General features: G+C 36.6%; 2 protein-coding genes across 3 annotated transcripts in view; one reads left to right on the plus strand and one right to left on the minus strand.

The window, feature by feature from the left end:
- The window catches only part of LOC145664458 (thioredoxin domain-containing protein 11), a 506,348-nt gene that overhangs the window by 302,048 nt on the left and 177,491 nt on the right, over positions 1-26,809 (plus strand). The window lies entirely within an intron of this gene.
- On the minus strand, positions 15,781-25,654 carry LOC145664430 (uncharacterized). Its single transcript, XM_081731112.1, has 6 exons — positions 25,595-25,654; positions 24,978-25,119; positions 21,559-21,819; positions 20,980-21,101; positions 19,188-19,399; positions 15,781-16,553 (listed from the first exon to the last, which is right to left on the minus strand). Exons 1-4 carry the CDS (start codon positions 25,652-25,654, stop codon positions 21,058-21,060), a joined length of 507 nt encoding a protein of 168 aa, XP_081587238.1. The 3' UTR covers positions 15,781-16,553; positions 19,188-19,399; positions 20,980-21,057.

The following is a 26,809-nucleotide window of genomic DNA, read 5'->3' on the forward strand; positions in this document are numbered from 1 at the left end:
CGTAGTTTTCGGGGTGGCTGATACTAGTGTCGAATTCATAGTTTTGGGGTCCCTAAGTTCATTGATGACAATTTTGGCGCCTTTATATGCAAAATGAAACGTATTCTCCCCTTGCGAAGAACGGATATTCTGCTAGTCTTTAATAATAACGAACGGAAGTTTCACATGTTAAATTCTTTAATATATATTTGTCGCTGCTCAAATTTACGCCCTTGTGCGGTGTATGTGTATATATGTAAATAAGATCATTTCTCTTTTTGAGTTGTTCGAAAAATATACAAATAACACTGTAAAGAGGGACCTTTTTTTTTAAAATCTGAAATCAGAAAACTAAAAAGTAAAATTAAAAGCTCCTGCTTCAAGTATTTTTTCTGCTAGCGAAATACGTTGTATATATGCTGCAAACACGTTACAGCAAATAAGATTAGCATCAGGCGAAAAAATAGATTTTAAATTATATTTTCCGGGTTTTGCCAATATTTCCGAACGAAAGTTTTTTTCTGATGAGTTCAAAATTTCCGGAAATTTTACACAGCACAAGGAAGATACATATGTCCATAAAATATATATGGGTCAATCCATGCAAAGTGATCGAGAAAAACGAAAAATTGCTGCTCGACCATCTCTAAAAAATCTAATTTTTTCATGAATGTTTATCCTATATCAGGGTACTTCAAACAACAATTTTTACATCCCCTAGCAACACAGGGACTGGCGCCATTTTGCGCTTTTTCCATTTTAGGCGTTTACGTTGTTTTGAATATCTCAGCATGTATTTGTCCTACGAAATTGAAACTTGCTCGACGTCTCCAACTGGTGCAGAGCTAAAACTTTGATCTCTTAACATTTTTTCCTAAAATCACTTGAAGAGGGTGAAATCAGGGTCTACAGTAGCAACATTTTTGGACATTGAAAACATGTTTGGGAAGAGGAAAAAACTGACGTAGATGTCTGAATTTGTGTGTGCATGTAGTCCGGGGTCATAAGTTAATACACAAAAATTTACAGACCTGTAGCTGCTCCCAAAGAACAGAAAAAAAAAAATCGTAAAATTGGGGAATTATGCCAAATTAGCATATTTCACTGTCCAATATCTCCAATGGGCCTGGATAAAAAAAAAAAATCTGAAATTTTGGGAATAGTTAGTCCTTTAGTATACCATAACACACAACAAAGCGCGTTTTATACTTTTGAGCAGAAGGGGGTCAAAGTATTAAGTAATGACGTCATACTCTAGGAGGTGTTTTGTTCATAAAAGCTACTGGAAATTTGTTGTGACGTAAAATAAAGTAGAAAGGATGAATGGTTAGTCCAGTCAAGGCTCTCAAGCTCGCTTCTTTCCTCTAGTTGTGACACAGTCTTATCACACCCACAGCAACACTGATGAAGAATGCTGCTATCAGCAGAAGGCGAGGAAAGTGAAACTGCACCCTTGACAAAAAGTCCGTAAGTACTCCTTGCTCTTGCTGCTTGCTCAGATATAAATGATACTCAATCATGTTTATTCTTGTTTTAACTGTCAACTCATGCAGGAGACTGTTGTCATTTCGTTTGATGTACATTCTCAAGTCATTGAACACTTACTTGCTGTAAACACTAACTGCGGAATGTAAACGTCATTACTTAATACTTTGACCCCCTTCTGCTCAAAAACAGGAAATGCGCTTTGTTGTGTGTTGTGATATACTAAAGGACTAAAGCGTTTTCCACAGTCCTTTGCACCCTTCAAACACAAACCACGTAACTCGATGCTGTATCACTACGCGCACAACTATTTGCTGATTGGTGAAGAGGAAATTGTTTCGTCTGTTTCCCGCAATATTTCTGCTGCAGCACGCGCATGTATTTCTGCCACTGCGCTGTGCATTACTCGTCTCTCTCACATCATCGCCGTGATATGGAGCAAAATATCCAGTACTCTAAATTGTAATTACAGATGAAACTACAATGAGTTATGTCAAATTATCAACTGAACGATAAAGGAATGGCGCTGGTATGTAACAGCAAGCATATTTATCATTATGGGAGATTATTTCTTTTTCATCAATTACCTAAATCATTACGCATATCCATGAAAACAGATGGTACTTTTCTCCCATAAGTTCAAATTCTTGATGTGCTTACTTACACTGTATAGCATGCGAACATACAAATAGTAACTTCAGTACTACAAAGTAAGTAAATAAATAATGTGTATATATACTATTCTATGAGAACATAAAAATGTAAGATGGCGTCAGGCTCGAAGTCGATTCAAAGTGGTGCTCTTATTGTTTACCATTTTTTCGTGGTTGTGTGTAGTATTTATGTGCGTGCTCTACTGTCTTCATGTAGTATCGGTGCTGTGACTTTCCCAGGTGAAGCATTGCCAATGAAACATGGACTGAAGTGTAGTGGAAGATCATTTCATTTTATTGCTGCTGCCTTCATACCAAGAGAACCGCCATGTGCTCTCTCTGGTACTGCTAACAGTGACGGAGGAACTACCAGTGATTTTGTGCCAAGGTATGAGTCAAAAGCAAAAAAACAGTGCCTCATTCTCGTTTGTTTTCTCCTCCTTTGTGGTGATATTCACGTAAACCCTGGCCCACCCTGTCCATATTACACCAGTGCTTTCAATATATATTATCAAAATGTTCGTAGCATTAAAAACAAATTACTTGAGTGCTCATTGAACCTAGGTGAGATAAGGAAACTGGATTGTTTCGCAGTGACTGATCGTGGCTGAATGAATCAGTGAACGACAGTGAAATTAGCTTTTCTAATAATTTCACCATTTATCGTAAAGACCGCATAACTCGTGGAGGTGGAGTGATGATTTGTGTAAATAATAAGTGGAAGAGCAACAGAAGACTGGATCTCGAACGAAATTGTGAACTTATTTGGGTGGAAGTATTTATTCCAAAGCGTCGTTCTGTGTTTATTGGGTGCTTCTATAGGCCACACAAGAACACCCCCAGCACATCTTAGAAGCTTGCCATGACTCACTGTTACATGCGTTGTCACACGGTGACGTCATCCTATTGCGTGATTTCAACCTTTCCATCACGTGGCAGGACAGCAAGCATGGCGTCGCTAAAGATGGAAACGACAGTTATTTCATGGACAATTTTATTCATGGACTTGGTCTAGGTCAACATAATATGCATAATACCCGCAATAATAGCAATCTTGACTATATTCTCTCTAATTTAGAACCTCGTTGTGTTGTCCCATGCAGAAATCTTTTTCCCTCGGATCACGATTCCTTGGATGTTTCTTTCGATTTCTTCCCCTCCACTACTACAAACCAGCCCCTCAAAAGTAGGTCACAACTTCTTTGGAAGAAAGCCCCTTGGGGTGACATCTGCCGGGCTATTGAACTGTTTCCTTGGTGTTTGTTAGAGGTAGGAACTGTTGACGACGCTGTGGACTTATTTACATCTGTTGTCCACTCATCCATAAAGGACTTTGTGCCGGTGAAAGCATCAAAATCGAACAGGTTTCCGGTCTGGTACGACAATGAACTTCGTGAACTTCTTAAAAACAAAGCTTGCCTGGACTCTATGGAAATCACATCCGAGTGACTACACATACAAAAACTTTGCTAGAATTAGAAGTCTTGCCAAGAAGGTACAGCGGCGTAAATATTTTGAATACATGGACCCAATTGGTGATTTTACTGTTAGTAACCCTAAAGTCTTTTGGTTTGTAATTAAATCCAGAACAAAATCTCCGGGCATACCGGCAACAGTTCAAGATGAAAATACTGAAGCGAGTGATGATCAAAGACCAGACCTCTTCAATAACTACTTCTGCAAAACATTTACTTCCCTTCCCCCTACAACCCATCTCCCCCCTCTCCACCCCATCTGTTCGGACACCTTATCCATTCTCTCTACCATCCCGGACGAAGTTCTGGCTCTCTTGCTATCGTTATCTCCATATAGATCACTTGGATCTGATAAAATTAGTCCTCTCTTTCTCAACAAAAACTGCTTCAGTTATTGCGGTTCCTCTATCTATCTTATTCAATAGATGCTTCAAGGAAGGGTATTATCCCATCAGTTGGAAACTAGCTCACGTGACCCCAATATATAAATCAGGACTTAAAGATCATGTATCCTCCTATAGGCCAATATCTCTTCTTTCTGTAATATCAATTATCTGCGAAAAAATAATCAAAGACAGGCTACTTAAATTCACCTCACCTTACATCCATAGTTCTCAGCACGGATTTCTACCGAAAAGCTCAAGTCTCTCAAACTTAAGTACTCTTCTTTCCTGCGCAGTCAAATGTATGAATAACAATACTCAATTAGATGTTATCTACTTTGATCTCTCGAAGGCCTTTGATTCGGTCAGTTACATTCATCTTCATAAACTCTCCAATAGATTTAATGTACATGGCAAATTTCTCTCTAATCACAAGCTACTTGAAGGACCGTAAACAGAGAGTTGTTCTTCCAGGGGCGACTTCTAACCCCCAACCCGTGATCTCAGGGGTGACTCAGGGGAGTGTACTTGGGTCTCTGCTGTTTGTCCTGTATATGGATGATCTCTACACGCACTTATCAGCTCAACCTAGTGGCCTTCTGCTTTTTGCTGACGATTGTAAGTTATACAGAGAAATATAGTGTCTCCATGACACAATTGCTCTACAGGAAGACATAAATTACCTTACAGGCTGGTGTGAAATGTGGCACTTGAAACTCAACAGTAAGAAATGTGACAGTATTACTATTACTTTGAAAAAGTCCCCTGTTCCCTCCACATACCATATCAACGATTCCCCTGTCACACATTCTGCTAGTCATAAACGATCTTGGTGTCATTTTTGATTCAAAACTCACCTTCTCTGACCACATCTCCTCAATACTAAAGAATTCAATGCGCATGTTGGGACTTCTTTATCGATTCACCGAACTACGCACTGTTTCTTCATTAGCAACTTTTTATAAGACTTTAATAGCGCCCAAGATCGAATACTGCTCTCCCATATGGGCCATGGCAGCACCTACACATCTCTCCAGACTTGATTCTGTTCTCAATTTCTTCATTGCTATAGTCCGTTTTCGTGTTCCTGCACTTCGAATATTATCTAAGAAGGAGCTCTTGAGACATCTTAATATTCAGACTCCTGAAGTACGCAGAATTATCTCTGACCTGAAATATCTACATAAAATAGTTAATGGAAGCTTAAGATCGGAAATATTACTTCAGGAACTATCCTTACGTGTCCCTTCCCGCATTACCCGCAATATCCACCTATTCCATCTTGCCCGTCCTAGGTTGGCTGTTATACAGAGGTCTCTTTTTTATAGAATACCAAACTGTTATAATCAAGTAACAACTGATGTGGACATTTTTTTCGAGCTACCCAGTGTTTGAAAGAGCAATTAAACGAGTTTTGACGAAATAGTTTTACTTTTACACTCTTTTTTTCTATGTTGTTGTTATTGTTGTCTTGTTTTTTTCTTTCTTTTGTTAGCATGTCCCTGTGTAAAATGGCAAAGTTATGCTGTATCTGGGAATTTGTTCAATAAATAAATAAATAAATAAATAAGGTACTTAAGGTCGTAATTTTCTTCAAGTGAATTGAACAACGTTGATATCGTTTGATAAACTATTTTCATTTCTTCTGCACTTACAGGTTTGCCTTGTTTATGTTTAACAAAATAACTCGGAGCAGCAGGTAACCTGCTGGCTTCCTTGGGTGGCATCTTTAAATTGTGGCGCGCACTTACCTTGTTTTGTCATTTGTTTTAACAGTTTTTTTTCTTACAAATCTGATTTTGGTTCAAGATTTCGAACCCATATAGATATACACTTTGAGTCGGATCCTAAATGTTCTTACTATGCCTTAACAATATATTAATTACCATAATATATTGCATTTGTTGTGTACTATTTGCTTATGGATGAATCAACTGTTATTAGTCTCATTTTCAGTGTTGCTAACTGATAGTTATTTTTCCGTTTTTTCACAAAGAATCGTTGTCAAACAATTGTCATTTCGTGAAAATGGACTAAGGAAAAGCGAAATCAAGTGTACTCGCTGTTCTTATTGAAAATGTTAAGTTCCTTATAGTATTTCAGATCATTGTTTGACCTATGATTAGAGATAAGGAAATAGTCAAATTAAAAAAAAAAGGAAAGAAAGAAAGGAAAGAGAGAGAGAGAGAGAGAGAGAGAGAGAGAGGGAGGGAGGGGATAGAGAGAAGTTAGAGGATAAAAACTGTTTTACTGATTCGTTACGAAGTAATATGAGGCTTTTTCAGTTATAATTCGTATATCGCCTTTTTAAAATGCGATCAGATTAAGAGATGCAAAAACTAAATATTCGGTGCCAGAATTGACAAAATATACAAAGGAATCTACAACATTTAAGAATTTTATAATATTGGATAAGAATGTTCATAACTTTTGAGTCTTATTTGTTTTTCTGGCTGCAGTGAAATTAAGAGGAGGTGTTATATGCATGTTAAATAATGTGTCTTTATTCCTATGTAGAATCTGAAAAGTTTCTTGGAATTTGATGAATAAGATGTCGATAGAGTCTTCATACTCTCATGACTGATATTTGTTTATGCCGTAACTTTTCTGTTAGATACCAAACGAAAGGATAAGTTGCGAGGATTCAAAACATAGTTTATAGATATTTTATTACATAAATAAAAAAGGAAATAAAATAAAAATTCTCTATTGAACAAGTAAGTAAACTCAGTAGTTTTCAAGTTCTTGAAGAATGAATAATTGCTTGTTCCAAACACTCGCTAGTCTGTAATGGAAACGTACAAGGAGCTCAATTTTGAAATGAAACATTTTGAATTTTATGTCCCACGCTTATGCCAGCTAGGCTAAAGGAGACGATGATGATGAAAAATGAATGAAATGGTGGAATAAAGAAAGTGGGAGGAAACTAAAGAACCCCGAGGAAACCCACGCATGCGGTATTTGTCCACAACAAGATTCACTTAGGGCAAGCTGGGATTGAACCAGAGACCCCATGCGCCAGAGGTGAACGCTCTACCAAGCTGGGATTGAACCAGAGATCCCATGCACCAGAGGTGAACGCTCTACCACTGAGCCACCGCGGTCCCCCAAGAGCTCAGTTTTGAATAGAAGTGGTGAGTACAACTGTACATGTTTCTAGATCCAATAATTAACTCCTTTGTGGCTCTATGATTCGCGTACGCGTCATCGGGCGGGAGACCCACGTTCTATTCCCGGAGGGAGTTCATATAGTTCGGATCGCTCGTTAGGCTGTAAGTCCACATCTCATAGAGCTTTGTTGTTGAAGGAGCGATAAACTTTAATCCATCCATCCAACCATAGATCTGGTAGTAGGGCCACTAAGTCATCATATAATATTGGGTCTGAATCCTAACATTTTAGATAAATTCTCAGCTAGAGGAAACGTTAGGAGTGGGGATAGTAAGTTTTAGTTGTAATTTATACTGGTAGAAAAAAATTAACGTTCTGCCCTTCTTCCTCCTGGTGCTTGTCTGGGTTTACATAATAGTTCGAAGATTCAGGAGAGCAGTGCGTACGCCACTGCAAACGATAGAAAATGGTTTCTGATTCTCCTATCACAAGCCAGTCATTTCATTTTTAATCTCATTGTTTCCCCCCCTTCAGTTTGCTTATTCATTTCTTAGCGCAAAATTACATATAACATTTTTTGTTTATTTAGTTGGCAACTTTTCTGCACTGCAGTCTGAATTGTTTACAAAGGGAGCAAAGGTTCGTGAAAATCAGAATAACTATTTCCAAAATTTCAGATTTTTTTATCCAGGCCAAGTGGAGATATTGGACAGTGAAATATGCTAAATTGGCATAATTTCCCAATTTTACGATTTTTTTCAGGCCTTTAAGAGCATCTACAGGTTTGTAAATTTTTGTGTATTAACTTATGACCTCGGAGTACGTGTACACACAAATTCAAACCTCTACGTCAGTTGTTTCCTCTTCCGAAACATGTTTTCAATGTCCGAAAAAGATTTTATGAACAAAACACCTCCTAGAGTATGATGTCATTACTTAATACTTTGACCCCCCTTCTGCTCGAAAACACAAAACGCGCTTTGTTGTGTGTTATGGTATGCTAAAGGACTAACTATTCCCAAAATTTCAGATTTTTTCATTCAGGCCCATTGGAGATATTGAACATTGAAATATGCTAATTTGGCATAATTCCCGAACTTTACGATTTTTTCAGTCCTTTGGGAGCAGCTACAGGTCTGTAAATTTTTGTGTATTAACTTATGTCCCCGGACTACATGCACACACAAATTCACACCTATACGTCAGTTATTTCCTTTTTCCAAACATGTTTTCAATGTCCAAAAATGTTGCTACTGTAGACCCTGATTTCACCCCTTTCAAGTGGTTTTAGGAAAAAATGTTAAGAAATCAAAGTTTTAGCTCTGCACGAGTTGGAGACATCCAGCAATTTTCAATTTCGTAGGACAAATACATGCTGAGAACGTAAACGCCTAAAATGAAAAAAACGCAAAATGGCGCCAGTCCCTGTGTTGCTAAGGGATGTAAAAATTGTTTGAAGTACCCTGATATAGGATAAACATTCATGAAAAAATTAGATTTTTTGGAGATGGTCGACCGGCACAGGCTTGATCACTTAGAATGGATGACTCGTATTTGATTTAAAGTACTGGTATTAAGTAACATGATTCTGACCGTTATTTTAACACTTCCCTGTCATAAAACGGTAACTTTGTAAGTTTACTTAAGATAATTTAGATGCGTCTATATTAATTAATCTAACTAGGATTATATTTTAGTATCTTTTGTAGTCATAACTTCATTCTATCAGTGTGCTAACTCTAAAGGAGTGGTGCAAATATTTGTTGCCACAAAATTTCCCTCTTCTAATACAAGAAACAAAATTACTCAATGATATTAACTGTTAAGTAGTAAATATAAAATAGTTTTCATTTTAAAAGCATAATGTAAAATATTCGAAAATTTCAATTTTTTCCGTTTTTTCCAACCTATGGAAAAAACGGTAAAAAACTGTTTTTAACCCAAAATTTCCGTTGTTTTCCCAGGCCTTTACAACACTAGTTTGGTGGTGAAGAGATTATTATAGAAAAAAAGATCGGCAGTTCGAATCGAATCTAGACAACAATATTTCTTAAGTGAAATTATTGAGTATCAAGAAAAGGGCAGAAAAAGAAGAAAGAAGTCAGAAATATACATCATTGAAATAGCGGTATTATCTACACTAGGAATCACCTAATGTGGTGCTAACACAGCTATTTCTACAAACACATGAGCAGTCAACCTGTGCGAGCAGTTCAGATATGGCCGTTTCTACGTAAACAAATGCAAACGCATCAACTTGTTTCTTAGTCCTTCAAATTTTCCATTTTTATTCGGTCTGATACTTTCAATCTTCGAAAGATATTCAAATTGAAGTATAACGTATATTTACACAAGACAACATAGTCTCAGACTAATAAATAATACTTTAGTATAGCTTATCTTCAGTTCAAATATAACTATAATTTATGGAATCCGGAGGTTCAGTCCCACATTCACAAAAGTACTCCATTAACATGTGTCCTTAGCCAACTGGATCCAGTTTTTATTTTGGATCCATCTTAGTATTGTCCTCCCATTTGCACCTACAGTTTCCTAATAGTATTTTTTTCCGATTAGGTTTGCAGTTAAACTTTTGAAAGTGTTTCTACTTTTCTTCCATTCTGGCCGCAACACTGCTTCTGAGCGTCCTAAACTTAATGACCTTAACAATGTTAGGTAAACTACATAAATTATGCTGCCATTTTCCATTCCCGTCCCTCTTGGATCCAAATATTCGCCTCAGGATTATTTTCTCAAATACTTTCCTTCCGCGTTCTGTGTCAAAGTAAGTGAGCATGTTTCGCAGCAATACAGTACACAAGACATGATTATCGTACTGTACATTTTTAGTTTCAAATCCTGTAAAATTCTCAAGGGCAAAAGAGTGTGGACAGAATAATAACACAAAGTTCCTATTTTCAATCGACACTTAATTTCTTGGTGGATATATTTTTGGTTTATTAACGTTGATCCTTGATATTGATATTTGATCCTCAATCTCGTTTCTTTTAGTACCGATATTTGAAAGTATATACTTAGCCAAAACTATAATTTGATATTTTAACGTATCTATAATTTCCAGTATTACAGCCATCGTGTTTCCATGTATTTATTTTTTTCTGCGTTTCTTTCTATTTTCCTCATATCGCTCCTGATGAATTGACATCATCAGCATAACCCATAACCTGGTGAATGCAATTCATCTCAAGGCCCTAGTTGTTTTCTTTGATTTTTCCTTGTAGAGTATTCCAGAATAAAATTGAATAATAATGCACAAAATGTATCTCCTTGTTGCAGGCCACTCTTGAGATGAAATCTCATGGACAAATGTTTTCCTATGCGGACGGAGAGCATTGTGGCTCAGTGGTAGTGCGCTTACCTCTATCGCCTGGTTCGATCTCCGCCCAAGTGAGTTTGTGGTGAACAACATCGTGTGCGTGGCTTTGCTCCGGGTACTTTCGTTTCCTCTCATATTTTCATTCAACCCGTTCTTCTATCATCATTCACTTGCGTAATCATCCATTTCCCTTAGCCTAACGGGCATAAACATGAGACGTTAAAGAGGAAAGTTTTTTCCAATGCGGACTTTTTTTTTTTTTGAAGATAGATTTGAACACATCTTAGTTAATCTAATTAGCACTTTTGGTGTACCAAATTCAGTAAGAATATTATGCAGCTTTTCCCTCCTAACCTGTTTGAAGCCAATTATAATAATAGATGTACCAGTTTATTGTATTCCCATTTCTTATCGAGTATTTGACAGATGGTAAACATTTGGTTGAAATTTCATCGAGTTCACCTAAATTTGGACTAATAATCTCTAATAATTGTATTACTTATGAGGTCAATCATGCTACCAGAATATTTGAGTGGAGTTAATAGGATGTTGAGAAAGAGAGATGCTTTTGTAATTATTACAATCCTTTTTTCGCCTTTCTTGTGAAATGGCACAATGATTGACTCTTCCCACTCATGTGTCAATTCCTTTCTGCTCCAGACGAAGACAATGAGTTTGTGTATCTTATTCCACAATTTTACCCCTTCAGCTAAATTAAACTCAGCAGGAATTTCATCTATACCCGGAGATGTATGTTTTTTTTTTAAATTTCTTTATAGTAATTTATGTTTCTGTTCGGATAGGTTCTGAAATATACGGTTCTGCTCTATGCATTTCACTATCTATGAACATTATTTTTCGGCTACATTTTTAGCAAACTATCAAAAGGTCTTTCGAGTTATTCAAATACTATGTATATCCTTGAGCATTGTTCCCTCTACTTTCTTAGTCTTTCTTAAATTCGTCCCTTATACATGTCCCCGAATGTTTTTGCTTTTACTATAATCCTCTACTTCAGTAATTTTAGCTTTCAAAAAATGGTGTATCGGTTCTAAAACTTGTCGAAGTTCCCGAATTATGCCAGCAAGATTTTGTGCTATTCCATCGTTCGGATTTTGTAAGGCACCTTTAGCTGCTTTCTCTTTTCTGTAAGTTTAATACATTCCTGATCGTTCATAATTCGTTCTTACCTATTTCCACGTACCCGTTTTTTTAAATTTTATTTATTTATTTATTTATTTATTTTTTTATTATTATTATTATTATTATTATTATTATTATTATTATTATTATTATTATTATTATTATTATTATTATTATTATTGTGAAATTTTGTTGCTATCCCGAATTTTAATCTAAGTATCCTCAACATTAGTGCATTCTGATCTTCTCGGATTCCGAACTTTCTAAAACTGAGAATCAATTCGACACTTCATTCTGGTATTTGTATCTCCCCTGACCCCCCTCTGCTTTTTTTGTTTTTGTTTGCTTCTTTTATGGGGTAATTTTCCTTTTACAAACATGGCTACAGGTTTTGATCAGTATCACAGTGAACTTCTAAACGACCAAATATCAATTATGCCAGACTGTCTTGTTTTATGTGCTAAACGTGTTCAGTGTGATTGTGTTTCTTCATCTGGGAGGTACAAGTATATTTATGAATGCCACGATGTGAAATGTTGTACTGTTTGGGATAAGGTTTTCGGATGTGGCAAAGTTCACGACGAGTCTAACACGGTTGTCTTTGCTTTCTTAATGTAGACTCTCATTCCGTATAATCGATTTGAAAATATCCTCTCGTCCTACAAGAGTAATAAAAGAAAGTGTATCATTAACAGATTCAACCCATTTAGTTACTGATATTCGCTTATGAACAAAATACGTTGTTCCTATTTGATTTTTATTTCATTCCCCATAAAAATAAAATAAAAGAAGTAAAATTTCTGATTCTCACTGCTCCCTTTCCTTCCTATCTGACTTCCTGAACTCCTACCTGGACCAGACTGTATTTATCTAACTCACTTTTTACGGTTTTAATGCGCTTGCCCTATAAAGGCTTCATGTATTCCATGTGCAAAATCTCATGCCATTTTTAAAAGTTTGCTGTGATCGTGCCAAGCTATTCGTTCCGTTCTGAGGTTTTTGTGAATGTTTCCGAGGCTTTTGTGAATGTTTCTGAACAAGTGCCTTTTTCACAAGGTAAGATTGTTAACCTCAGGCTAAACCCCAAAGCAGATCGCTCCCTGTCATGTGCCAATATATTAGCGGCTAGCCTCTATATCTAGAGGCCTTCTCCTCGATCCACAACGTAAGGACGCACCATGCCGAGGTGGCAGGAACCCACATGTATATATAGAATACAGTCATCTTGTAGGAATCAACGAGAAAGGCAGAAATATATAATCTACATAGGACTAAAAATACATGCTTTCAAACCTGTAAGTTGCTGAAATGGAGGGAAAGTAAATTTTGCTGCTATATAGCTAGAGAATTATGGGAATCATCGTAATCAAATCAAGGAATTACGTGGAACTACTATACACTCTATCTAGATATCCATGTTTGAGAATCCTCTGGTAACCTCAGAGCGAATTGTACAAACGAATTTTTAAAGTACTAATTAAAGATAAATGACAATATTCGTGTAAAAACTACTCCGAAATCATTTTATTTTTCTGTTAGTAATCGAAAATGATTAATATAAATTTCTGTTTATGTAACGCTCAATATATTAAATTAGTGCGAGGGAAATATCTGCTCTCATGTGTCCGAAAGCCTCCCACCTCCACTCCCCCCCCCCCCCCCCCGAAAAAAAACGGAAAGAAAGAAAAGAAAACTACAATACCTGGCTCTCAAAATAGTCGTCGTCTGCAACGACACACTTTTGCCATCGCTCAGCTAACGATTGAATTCGGTGTCGAAAGAAGTTTCGAGCCTGCAATCCAAGGAAGTTCCCAACAACTCATCCATCACCCAGTTATCAAGTAAGGCCTTCCCTCCCAACAAATGATCGAAATGCTGGAACGGATCATAGTCAGTGGAGAGATATCGAGGGTATACGATGTGTGAGGAAGGAATTCTCACCACAATTCCTGGAGAATCTGTACAGTTCTTTGCGTGACAGTATTGTCATTCATCATGAGGACATCGTCTGTTGACAATTGGTGCTCGCGGACAAGTTTGTGGTGCATTTCATGGAGTTCAGCACTATAACCCAGGTAACACAAATTGGAACAGAAGACGTTTTTTTAAGAGTATCACGTGACGTCATTTTTTTGGTGATAATGTCATCAAATATCACGTGATCTGCAACGTCTTTTGTAAGGTGCAGTAGACGTCTACAGAGGACGATTTGTGCACCGTCATTTCTTTCACCTTGATTTCGTCGTCCGTAGACGTCTACTGATGACCTATATGGTACCATCATGGTACGTCATCCTTTTAACCTCAATCACGTCATCCTGGTACCTACTTGAGGTACCCTTTTGGTTATCCTGGTACGTACGTTTTAAGTCGTCTGGTGACCTTGGAGGTACCTTGAAAAGTGCTCTCTCAAATATATGGGTGGATTTGGAACGGATTCGACTAATGGGTTATGAGTCAAAATGGGTAGGTAGGGTCCATTTATTTTCGTGCTTCATTGCATGGATTTTGGGTCAGAATTGAACTTTCCATGGCTCGTCCACCCATGCAATGAAGTATCAGCATAAACTATTCCCAGCCACCTAATTTGACCCACAACAAATGGATCGACTCTGTCCGAAACTACTCATTTATTTGAGAGTACTAACGAAGGAACTTCTAAGGTCGATGAAAGTTACGATTGAGATAACTATGGGTTCTGTTGGTCAATATCTTTGTACAAAATGAAATAACTTACTGTTTTTATGCACTGATTTAATTTTGTAACACATACTACAATATTGCAAGTGGTTTTACTGTATGAAACTCATACACATGTGTGGTTGTTAAAGTTACAGAGATACCCTAATGTTCAGGAAAAAAAAAAATCAATATACGTACATATAATATAATATAATATACAAATATTAATTGCAATATAAAGAAAACGTCACAATACTATGTGGTTGTTCAACCATAATGTTCACTAAATACACATACTACAATATTACAAGTGGTTTTACTGTATGAAACTCATACACATGTGTGTTTGTTAAAGTTACAGAGATACCCTAACGTTCAGGAAACAAACAAAAGAAAAATCAATATACGTGCATACAAATATTAATTTGCAAATGCTTTTGCGAAACACATAAGGGCAGCTTCAAACTTACATATTCTTTATACATGATGTTTGCTTTTAGGGAGTGGAGGGAATCATGAAAACAAAGCTCTCTCGATTTTTGACCTCACACACTGATCACCAAAAGATATTACACTCTTTATATAAAGAAAACGTCAAATACTATGTGGTTGCTCAACCATAATGTTCACTAAATAATAATAATAATAACATAAAGAATGAGGAGCACATAGAAGAGTAATGTTGGTCAAAGCTGTCCACTGCAAGCTCTTTTAACTTATAAATAGAACAGGTTTCCTTCCTTACGGCAGGATCCACGCTGGTTAAAAACACTTTTAAAGGGTAAAGTCCACAAAGCTTTTCGATTTTCTCCTAAAATCGTCCTCAGGTGGTGGAAATGTAGGCGATTAATGATTAAAATATGTATTTAAAAAAAAAAAAAAAAAAAAAAAAACTAGCATCTGCTTTTAGTCCAGACCAATGGCATGGCTGTAGCATTGGTCTGGACTAAGAGAGTAGACCAATGCTAATGCCAGAAGGGCAGCTGCTCGTTTTTCTTCTTTACTATTTTTCTAAAAGTGTTTTTAATCAGCGTGGATCCTGCCGTAAGTATAAATTATGTTATCCACGCAGCGTGTTCAATACTTAGGTTTCCTTACCTTTATAATTTTAGCTTAGAAAGAAAACTGATATAGAATTTAGAAGGAAAAGTAACAAGTAAGTACAAAAATGAATATTAATTTTAACAATTTCAGAGGGAAACCTTTTTCACCCGTTTCTAAACACCACTCAATGGGTAGCCTTATGGCTGAATATCAGTAGGCTTTCGCTCCATTTTCGGGTTACGTCTATTATTTAAATATCAGGGCAGCAAAACAGTAAGTAATTTTAGCTCGTTTTGTGCTTCAATAATGAGTACAATTAGTTTTAAACAAAATGCTATTAATGACTTAATACATGATTGTAGACACTTTTTGGATAAAGCAATGTCCTGAAAGTGTCCGCACACAATCCTGAATCTACCAGTAGCATTTGTTTTTTTAAAAAATGTACTGATTATTATTGAAATAAGAAATGCACATTAATGCATGAAAATTATTTTCCAGTTTACCTAGAGTGCAATTTAAAAAACTGAGGCAAAACTATACCTTCTCCTTGACAGATTTAAGTGGCTTTCTTTAGAAAATTAAAAACAATGAATTAAAGGAAATGAAACAAACTTTTCTTTCAATGGCAACAGTACACACTTTGCAGCCACTTCATTCACACACAATACTGAAAGATTGTCAGACAATCGAGACAACATAAAAACGTCAAGTTTCTTTGATTCACATGGCCTAGTATATAAATTTTCGTAATTTTTGAATTTCTTGACAACAAGCTGCAAGGAGTTACTGTTGCGTGGTTGAAGTACGTTGTAAAGAACAGCTACCTGTCCTGTCCAGCTACCTCTCCTGCTTAGAAGAGGAATTGCCAGAGCCAAGAATTTCACTGACTGCCTCATTCAATTCCCTGGCAATTCTTCTTCTTAGCTGCCTGTATGAAACTACTCTAAACATGTTACAATGTAAATACAACTAATGTAAAAACAAGTACAAATATGAAAGCACTTTACAATGTAAATGTAACTAATATATAAAAAAGTAAAAAAGTGAAAGCACATTAAATGTAAAAGTAACTAATGTACAAACAAGTATAAATGTGAAAGCACTTTCCAACAAAAAGCAGTTTATGAACAAAAACTTCACTGACTACTTCTCTGAACCATTTGTTTCGAGAACCGTTGTGGGGCATGCTTCAGCCACGTCTTAATTGTGTCCTCTAAAGTTCGTTCGGTAGAGTTTGGGTCATGCTTTCGTGCTGCTCCTAAAAAGAAAAGATATAATGATAAGTAGAAAAAGAGATAAAATCATTATTTGCATATCATTTAAATATATGCTTCAAATATTTTTTTAAATGTGTAAGAAATATTTAGATAAATTATGTTAATGTAACTCAACTTGATAGAGGGAAAGGCGGAAGGGAAACCAGCAAAAGGAAGATCAGGATAGAATATTTTGATGCGCTTACAAAGAAAAAAACATACCAAATTATAGAACATCTCTGCCAAGTAAGAGAAAAGTTGTAAAATTTTCCATGTTGTCCACAAAACTATGGTTGTGGTGAGAAAGAAGAAGACATGAATTTTATCCAAGCACCTAAAGGTCATAATGAACTGGTGAATGTGTCGAGCTGGATCCTTATAATTGAGTGTTGCACTTCAATGGGGAACCTGAATATAGTATCCACTCTCATAATGAATGAATTCCAATATGGCTGTGTAAAGGTCTCGTTGTGTAAACAAACTCTCGAACACGTTCCGCGTTTTCACTCAGCGATTGCATATAGCCAGATCTGTAGGATAAATTTTGACAGAATAAGAAAAACCACATCCACCAAATACTTTTGATCCCTACTCAAACGAGCACCTTGGTTGTGAGAGAATTATATTTTCCGAAATGACCTTACTGGATCGAGTTAGGTGCCACATCACCTACATAGCGCTAATAGGGGTCGCTCAAGAGAGATTAATTTTCTATTATTGCTCTCCGGTCGTTACTTAGCTCCGTGATTTTTTTTCTTCTTGACAATGTTTTGACAAGTCTGCTGTTAATGTTAAGATCAAATAAGGACCTCCGGATCAAAACGCGCTAATGCACCAGATAAATTTTTTCAGGAGAGGCAAATAAAATCTACTGGGGCAGAGCCGTAAGCCGTAATGCACACAGGCAAACCGCATTTCGATTTGCAGATTCTCAGATACAGGTGCACAGCCTATCTGAAGCTACCTTGCTCTTGTAAACCGCAAGCAATGTATCCAATGCACTGACTATTACGTCTTACAAAATGCTTCATGCTACTGCAACAGTGGTTTGACTTGGTACCCAAATCTTTGTCGTAATATTGTTGTATTTGTAAATTTCATTTGAATTTTGGAGGGGAACGATATTACAAGCGAAGGTCCTACAACTCGAAACCGATAGGGGGGCACGATAGCTCAGTGGTAGAACGCTCATCTCTGGTTCTACAGGTCCCGGGTTCGATTCCCGGCCCCACCATGTGAATTCGTGGTGGACGATACCGTGCTCGTGGGTTTTCTCGGGGTACTCCCGTTCCATCCCACTTTCTCATTCCACCATTTCATTCATCCTTCACCTTTATCATCCTTCATCGTCTCCCTTAGCCCTATCGTTGGCACAATTGCCGATGTTAAAATTACACATTTACCCATTTTCGAAACCGATTTACTGTAAATTTAACATAACAGTATAATAGGCCTACGTTTCAGTTTGTTAACATAAAAACTACAATTTTTTAGACCCTAGTATATAAATTGAACATTTCAAACTTAATCCCTTTGATGTTGTAAAGCCGTACTTTTGGTATTTTATTAAATTTCAGACCACTGTCAGAACAGAAAATAGGTTCTGTGGTTCTCAACTTTTCAACAGAAATTAACTATCTGTGAATGGAATTTCTCATCTCTACCAAAAGAGATACTGTCATTAATGTGATATATTTTTCAAATTACATTTTTTATTTTCATCTTTTTTCAAAACCTCAGATCTTATCAAAAGATATTATTCCAGGGTTATGAAATTTTGTAAAGGGAATACTTAGATATAACTTCTCACTACTGCGAAGGCATTGTGAATTTTAGCTAATGTGGTATTACAGTGTATGTTATGCTGGACACTCGCCGCGTTCTACCGAAGGTCACCTGACGAAGCGTCCAAGGCGACATCTAGGGAAACCAGACAGACATGAACGCAGAACAGGAAACCCAGTATAATAAAGACACTCGTATATGTTGCATGAACATCAACAGTCCATATTCCCCCCCCCCCCCCAGAAAAAGTGCGTTTCTTCGGTTAAATTCCACAATAAAAGCAAAAAAATGCATCTCCAAAAATGTACTTAAAATGATAACCTTCAAGTGATTTGAGCCTTCTCGTACAATTTTCTTGAGAAAAAAAAAAAAAAAAAAAAAAAGCAGTCGAGAAATGTTACAAGCTGTGCAAAATTGAAACAAACACGGGATTTAGATCGGAAAAATTCACGAATTTTTGTCTTTCACATCAGCTGTTGAGTCTTCGAAGCCGCGCGCTCGCAGTGGTATGGATTTAGGTTGAAAATCTTGCTGTACCTGTAGAAATGTAACTTGTGTGTGAAATTACTCGCTATTTAACTGGTCTCCTACCATTCGACAACAGACTTTCTCCAATATTTCATGCCATAATTTATTTTACTAGCAAAAAAAAATAACAAGAAATTTCACTGTAAACAATGACGAAGTGTGGAAACAAAATCATTTAACAGCTATATACTGCATCACTTTCTCTAACTACCCATGACTTTTCTTTTTACCTACTATCCTTAATTCCGCTGCTTTTGAATTCTTTAACTTTCACCTATGAAGACGTATGAAACAGGTACGTAGAAGTGAGAATGCAAGCTTACCACGTCTGAGAAATGTTGGTCGTCTTTCAGGAACTCTTCCAACTTTTCCACATCTCCTTGTGTTTTCAAAGGGAAATCCACTGGTAGGTTGCAAATTGGTATACGCTGGATGTCTGAGGAAAGCTTGCTGTTCACTTCCTCCAGTAAGCTGTAAATCTGAACATTCTGCTGTCTAACTTCTATGAGGTAAGACAGGAGCTTCTTTTGTAGATCTGAAATGGAAAGTCAGGAGGGAAAGACTTCAGTGTCAGATAGAAAAGATATCTGTAATACAAATCAAATTGCTATACAGATTGCTTACCAACTATTGGGCTTTAACAGAACAATACATCCCAGACCAATATAGATGGCACTCGCTAATGTAAATGGCTAACTGAAGTGATCAAGTACAATGCAAACGTTGACTTGAGATAAAGATGTTGAAGATGTACTTTCGTACGAAAAAGAAAGTATGATAAGTGAAAACATACAATGTACACATCGTAAATTTAATAACGGTGGAATACATACTGAATATTAGTTTCTAAAAGTTGGCGAAATCTTCAGGAAAACAAACATGTGTTGTAGTAAAAGAAAATTAAAACCAATAGATTAAATTGGAATTAGATTTAATGTTTTTAAGCATCTTCGTCACAGGTCGGGATGGGGTAGGGGAGAATATGGGAAGGTTGTCGGCCAGGGCCTAGTTTTGTGGGTACCATCCCGCTATTTAACTGGTGCGACTGAGAGAAAACACTGGAAAATCCTGAGTCACGATGACTGGCCGGTGGGCGCAAACCCTCGATCTTCCGAATGCGAAGCCAGTGTTCTACCAACTGAGCTATGGCCCCTCGATTAAAACCATACAGTAGGATGTGTTAATTACGGCAAGTTAGTACAAATTTAATATTTGAAATTGGCAAAGTTATCATATCTCATGAATATCCTTTTCTTTAGATCATAAAAATGGTATTTTATTTTAGATCAATAACAATACTCAACATTAAATATTTCTACACGTATTATAACAGTGGTGCTTATGTCAATTTTCCACACTTCAAATAATTAAGTCATTAGTTTCATAATTTTGAAAACTTATTTAGTAAAAATTTGCTCAGTTTTAAAAAAAAACTGTTTTCACTAGAATGTTAAACAGAGTAGTTAAGAAAAAAGGATTTTTTTCAAGAAAAGTACAAGGAAGTGGAGGCTTATGTGCGATGAGTGAAGTATATAAGTGGATAATGAAATTCGAAAAAAAAAAGTATTGCGACAAAATATGAAGACAGAAAATTATTGTTTAGTTACAATATTTATATGCAAAGAAACACATACAGTTAAACATCTATGCACAATTTCCATGAGACAGCAGAAAATTAAACAATAGTTACGCGAAAACAATCAATATGTTAAAAAAATATTCGAAGTTTTTTTTTTTTTTTTTTTTTTGACCAACAGAAGCAAGCATAGGTACAGGAAAACAATAAGTAGCACCAATGTGTCATATCTCATTTGGTCATTTGGTAAAGTGTAAGCTTACCATTCGGAAGGTCCTAGGATAGATCCCAGAGGACGCCCATCCTGATTGAGGTTTTTCCAGACATTCCCTCAGTCACACTAGGCAAATGCCGGAATGGTACCTTCCAAAATTGGCCCTGGTCGACAAACTTCCCACATCCTCTTTCCCAGCCTGTCATAGATGCTTAAAAGCGTTAAATCAAATTCAAGTTCAGTGTAAAGAGGAACAATGCATAGAAGTTCTAACGTCATTGGGCATAATTAAATATGAGTTGTGAACCTTAGATCATCATCTTACCTAAGCCAGCGTTATCTTCCTCTGGCCTGCTGTAAGTTCGTGAAGACAACGAACTGAAAGGCGATGAGTTTACTTCTGCTACAAGAATAGACACGTCACCAGTGGGGGATCAGCTGTAGGAGCTGTAAAGAAAGAAAGCAAACTTACTTACGAGGTTGACAATAACAGGACAACTCATAGCAACAATAGATAATATTTCAAAAAAATGAGTAATAGTCTCCCCTTCAGTCCTAAACGAGCTGTGGAGCTTCTAAAGTTTAACGCTGGTTCAGATTCATGTGTGCCCCCGCAAGAAGTTGAACCCAGGACCCCACTATTGGAAGGTATGTTAATAATGAATGAATATTTCCGATAATTATTATTTGGTTTCATGGTAAAGAAGCAAAGTTAACAGATTTTGTACTTGAGTTGTCTTTTTTATTTAACTTGAACATATATAAACTTTCAGAAAGTCATCTTTCAATTTTATGCTTCACTAAAACTGTTCAAAATCTGTCATAATTTCTTGCTTTCTAAAACCTCTTAACAATACGGCCAAAAAGTATATCCAGCTTAGAATAATTTTAAAATATCTCTTACCCGCCTCATCAGCCAAGTTCTCAAATATCGGCGTTCCCTGAATGTCAAAAAGCTTCCTTTTTGTAGCTTTCTTCTCTGGCAAACTAGTGCCAGCTGAGAGTAAGGGAGGTATACTGCTTGGTTGAAAAAGGTTCACGGGTTTTAATTTCCTCTGAGGTCGTCTGTTGTTTCCAACACGATCTTCAGCATCTGACTCTGTGATGTCACTGCCACTACAATCTTCCAATCTCTTTGCATATGACCTTGCCTTCTCTATATCATCTGAAAACAGAAAGGGAAAAAATATTAATGATTGCCCCTGGAAAAGAGTGAAACAGTGAGCAAAATGTCAAGTATATGGTAAATGAATTCTCTTGGGTGCTTTAAAAGCAGGTACATATGCATAAACATGAAGCCGAATCTCTTATGTATTTTAAGCTCGACAGTTGGTTCTTGTATCAAATGCAATGCACTTTAACTAGTATCGTTACTGCCATTCCGGATGGCTAAAACTCTCAATATCCTGCAAAATCAAGGGATGATGTGACCGCGTTTGAACTAGGTTGTACTTCGTGTTTACGATTGTAAACTTTACTAGTAGGCGCAAACATTGATTTACACCGTTCGCAACGCTGTATGAGAGGAGGAGCTAATCTGGCCAGTGTTGCTAGATACACCCACTCACTATTTATCAGAGTTGGCAAAAACCATGTTTTTTATTGAAAAAAACAAAAACCCGGTTTTTTAGTTTAAACCAGGTTTTTTTGGTTTAAATAATTTACTCTACGTATTTATATTAAATATGGACAGAAATTAGTTTGTTTCGCCTTGGCGTTATTATGCAACAACAAGGTTATGCTGGAGGGGGTCACATGAGCTTAAAGCGGAATCAAAACCGCTTCTCGGCTTACATCCAAGAGAAATTGTCCAATTGGACACGAAACAGGGACTAATTGGTCATAAATGCGATTACCGACTCACTCACGAAGGACTCTTTATAAAGATACGTTGTACTGATCTTTACATAGGCCTAGTTGTTAATGTAATTGTCTAGAGTCATATCAGAAGGACAAAAAGATAAACAGTTACACAAGTAAAAAATTTGTACAGAATTATATACAAATCGGGAAACTCCCGCGATAAACTTATAATGCTCATGTGAAATTTAAAATTCGCGTAGATTGTACTACAGTTTCTTTTAGTCAGAGACGGCATCTATCCAGTATACGTCTGACGTTCCGTTTGGAACTGAAAGGTACAAACAAGTCGTTGAATCGCTTACATAGTACCGAGATTGTCAGGAATAATAATAGTAATAAAAAATTGACAAACTATCTTTTTCAGAGAGTATATGTTGTTGACGTTTCTACAACTGCCTATATCCATGTACCTGTGAAAAAAAAAAAAAAAAACTCATGACGTAATCTAGAAAGTAAAACCTCAGACCACTCGAAACGTCTGAGTGAGAAATATAAAATGCCTCTCAAATTCCAAAAGGGATTTGGAAATTACCTGCTCTTGTTATGGTCACATATTCATGTGCTGTTGCGGAATAACCCTATTTTGAGACTTGTATTTTGACGCTGAATGGTGTTATTTTGTTAATTTCGGTAAGAGTTTACTTTGAGCACAACAAATCCTATTACTGTATTTAGAGGAAGGTTTCTAGAACACTGCCCCGCCTACCTGTACAAGGGGTACTAACAGAACTTAACTAACTTGGCCTGACCTAACCTACCTAACATATTCAACCTCCTGCATTAGTGCCGTATCGTCGGACTACTTTGAAAACTGAAAAAATGCACCAAAATATACTGCATTCGGCTATATTCTGTTGGATTACATCAAGTTACGTTAGAAGACGTTACTTTACGTTAGGGTCATATAAACTACAGTCCAAAGAAACAACTCAACCTGTACTAGGTGGCCACTAAAAGCACGAATTCTATCTAACCGAGTCAGGGCAGAAGCGCAGCAGGAGATCCCGAGCGGAGCAAGGGGGTGCGTGCGAAGGAAGCAGGCGTGTCAGCGAAGGTGGGTATACGCGTAAGCGAGGGCACTGATAACATGTGTGTTTTGACGGTCAGAAAAATTTAAATAGCACTTGTCATCGTTCCATACTAACAACACTTCACTTGTTAACATACAATACAGCTTCTGTACATTCTGCAGAAATACATTCCCGTTCAGTTAGGAGTCACTTACCTTCAAAACTGAGGCTTGTAAACTTTTCCAATTTCAGGAAAAAAAATCGTGTACAACAATTTCCTGGGGTTTCTTTTCCTTAAATAAATACTCCGCTAAATAGCCCTGGTCATTCTCTTATTTCTTCCCCAACGCCATGCCTTTCGTGCTACTATATCATAAGAAATGCACCTCTCCCCGAAATAGTCCTTCCGCCTCCAAATACAGTGTCGCTTACATCAAACACAACCAATAAAAACGGCAACTTTATTCAGTTTTACTATTTTACTTATCTTATTCATTCATTCCTCTTCACAAACTTAAATAAATTCTCCAATTGACCCGGTAAATTTCCTAAAATTGGTCCGGCGATACAGCACTTAACCCCAACCTCTAACCAAATTTAAATTAACATTATTTTGGACTTTTTTTTTTTTTTTTTTTTTTTTACGAAAACCTTGTTTAAGCCAGTGCTCTTGTAACAGGGGGCCAGAACTTTCCTTCTTAAGTACTAGGTTAAGCTGGTTAGTTCTCTTTAATGATGATGAAAGGAATGGTATTTAGTAATATTTTTACCCTTGTACTTAAGAAAAATATATTCAAGTAGTCCTATATGTGAGCCTATCAGTGTTCTGCTTAAAGCAAACTTTGGTAATAGTTAAGAACAGCTACTTCTCATCTCCCATGCACGAGGATACATCTTACTGTTGCACTACCTAAACCCCTAAGTACAAGGGCAAGAACTCAGTCTATTACCTACTTTTTAACATCCTAGATAGTCAATGAATAATTCCTGAAAGTATGGCGTTTCTCGTCCTTCCCTAAATGGGAAGTACGGCTCCTTAACTATAACCCAAACTTTTGCCATATTCTTCCCTTGTACTAATGTTTAGTGGTGTATGTGAGCAAGGTACTAATAATGTTTTCTGCTTTATCTCTACCCGCATATGTTACTTTTTCTGTGTTTACAGGTGATACAAGCGAGGAAAACAAGCGGAGGAAACTGATTCTGTCTTTGTTCATCAGAGATTATGCATATGGAAGAATCTGTTTTCCGCAACATTTTTCTTCGGTTTCATCATCTGTACATGCAGAAGTAGCATTTGTTGGTAGGGATGATCAAGCACGAGTGGCGAGACTGTCATCTTAAGAATGACCGGTAACATGACTAAAAAAAACTTCTTTAAGGATAAACTAACACCTTATGCTAACTTACGCAAAACAATATGCAAATTATTGAATTAAAATATACTAACCTGTTTCATATTTGATTTTCCTTATTTCGAACAAAGTCCAATCTTCTTCGTTTGGTTCTTCCCCCTTGAGTAGCCGTGTCTCAAACTTTCTTCTTACTTTTGCTTTTGTCGGCCAGAAAGCTTGTTTCTTATGACAATCTTGCTATAAAACGAGCACTTTTACTACTAAAAATTAAATTAACACTAGGCGACTTTCTAAATGATGGACGCGCACTATTCTATCATGTGATTCTATCAAGCACGACTCCCAGCATGCACCGCGCTTTTAGCACCTAAAAAAGACGTCCTTTTTACGTGATGTTTGAGACGTCAGTTCTTTCAACCATTCTGCCACGTGATAAACACGTACAATTTCGTACATGTTTGACACGTCATTTTTACTACCATTCTGGCACGAGATAAACACGTACAATTTCGGTCATGTTTGACACGTCATTTTTACTACCATTTTGGTACGTGATAAAGACGTTTCAAATTTTCAAAACACGTCATTTTGAATTCGAACCCCCAAAAAAGACGTTCATGGTCCGGTTTGTGTTACCTGGGAACGGATCTGCATTGATGGTTTTGCCTAACCTGAGAAATATCTTGTAGATCGTTTGCACCATAGACCTTACCACTGCAACGAATTTCTTGTTATGTAACGTTTTACTTCTTTCGTTACATTTATAGCCCATAGTTCAAATACTAGATATCAGTCACCACTAAGAACTAGTGATTGCACAAACATGAAACTAAAATCATCACATACACATCACAATTACCTTTTTACTTTTCAAAATCTGCATTAATTTATTTTCAGTTGTTATAGCAACTCACAGTCATTGCAGGTTTGTCATTTAGGAAGGGGGGCAGGAGGGGGAAATTGCCCCTCCTAAGAGTTCGAGGGATATCTATACTTTAATCAAGTGTCTATTAATATACTAGTACAAAACGTGAAAGTCTTATGTCGGTAGTGCTCTTGCCTCCCTCAAGTTAAGTCTGAAATGACGCTCCTGTTTACTGCTCGTACGATTACTCATTAATAACAGACAATATGTTGCTGATTTTATATATATATATATCTTTTTTTTTCTTCTTCTTCTTCTTAACAACAGATTGTGCACTATTAAACACCTTTGGCCACAATAGCTACAAGAAAAATGGAAGTAATTTACATGAAAATAATGCACAGATATACAATATCGTTGTACCACAAACACCTTCTGTGGGTGAAAAAATGGTTTAGGAAGCTGTCCTGCACACCACAGGAGGATACCATAACCACAGAGGATATTTAATCTTCAGAAAAAAGTTTTTCATGATGAAATAGAATTGAGTTTCGATATTAAAGTACTGTTTGGTAACATTTTTAAGAACTTATTTATTGATTTGTTCAAGACTTTAAAAAATTACGAGAATACATTACATCCTAACAGTTCGATAATAGCTTCTGTCTGGAAGTACTTATGGTCGTAATTGTTTACTAAGAGCGAACAGTTGTAATCTGGTTGGTCGTTAAAAGATAGAAATGCATGAAAAACAGGAAAACTTAACATTCTTCCGGTAGAGAATTGAAACTTTTTTTTTTTTTTTTTCATTTGACAACTGTTGCTCTATCATTAAACTTCCAGAAGAAAAATGAATTCTTCCGTTAACTCTTCATGACATTGTAGGGAACAAACTAAGATGTATTTTTTGCACGTTTAGACCACAACAAATCTTGTTTAGAATGCCTTCAGAATAGTTTGCTTCTATGGAGAATTCCTAGTGCTGTTTTCTTATAGGGATCCCCCAATCATTTATAGTTTTGACTTTCGTTTATTAAGTTTTCCTTTCTTCACTGTTATTAA

The sequence above is a fragment of the Thermobia domestica genome, chromosome 11, assembly GCF_964235325.1.
Source record: "Thermobia domestica chromosome 11, izTheDome1.hap1.1, whole genome shotgun sequence".
Classification (NCBI taxonomy): Eukaryota; Metazoa; Arthropoda; class Insecta; order Zygentoma; family Lepismatidae; genus Thermobia; species Thermobia domestica.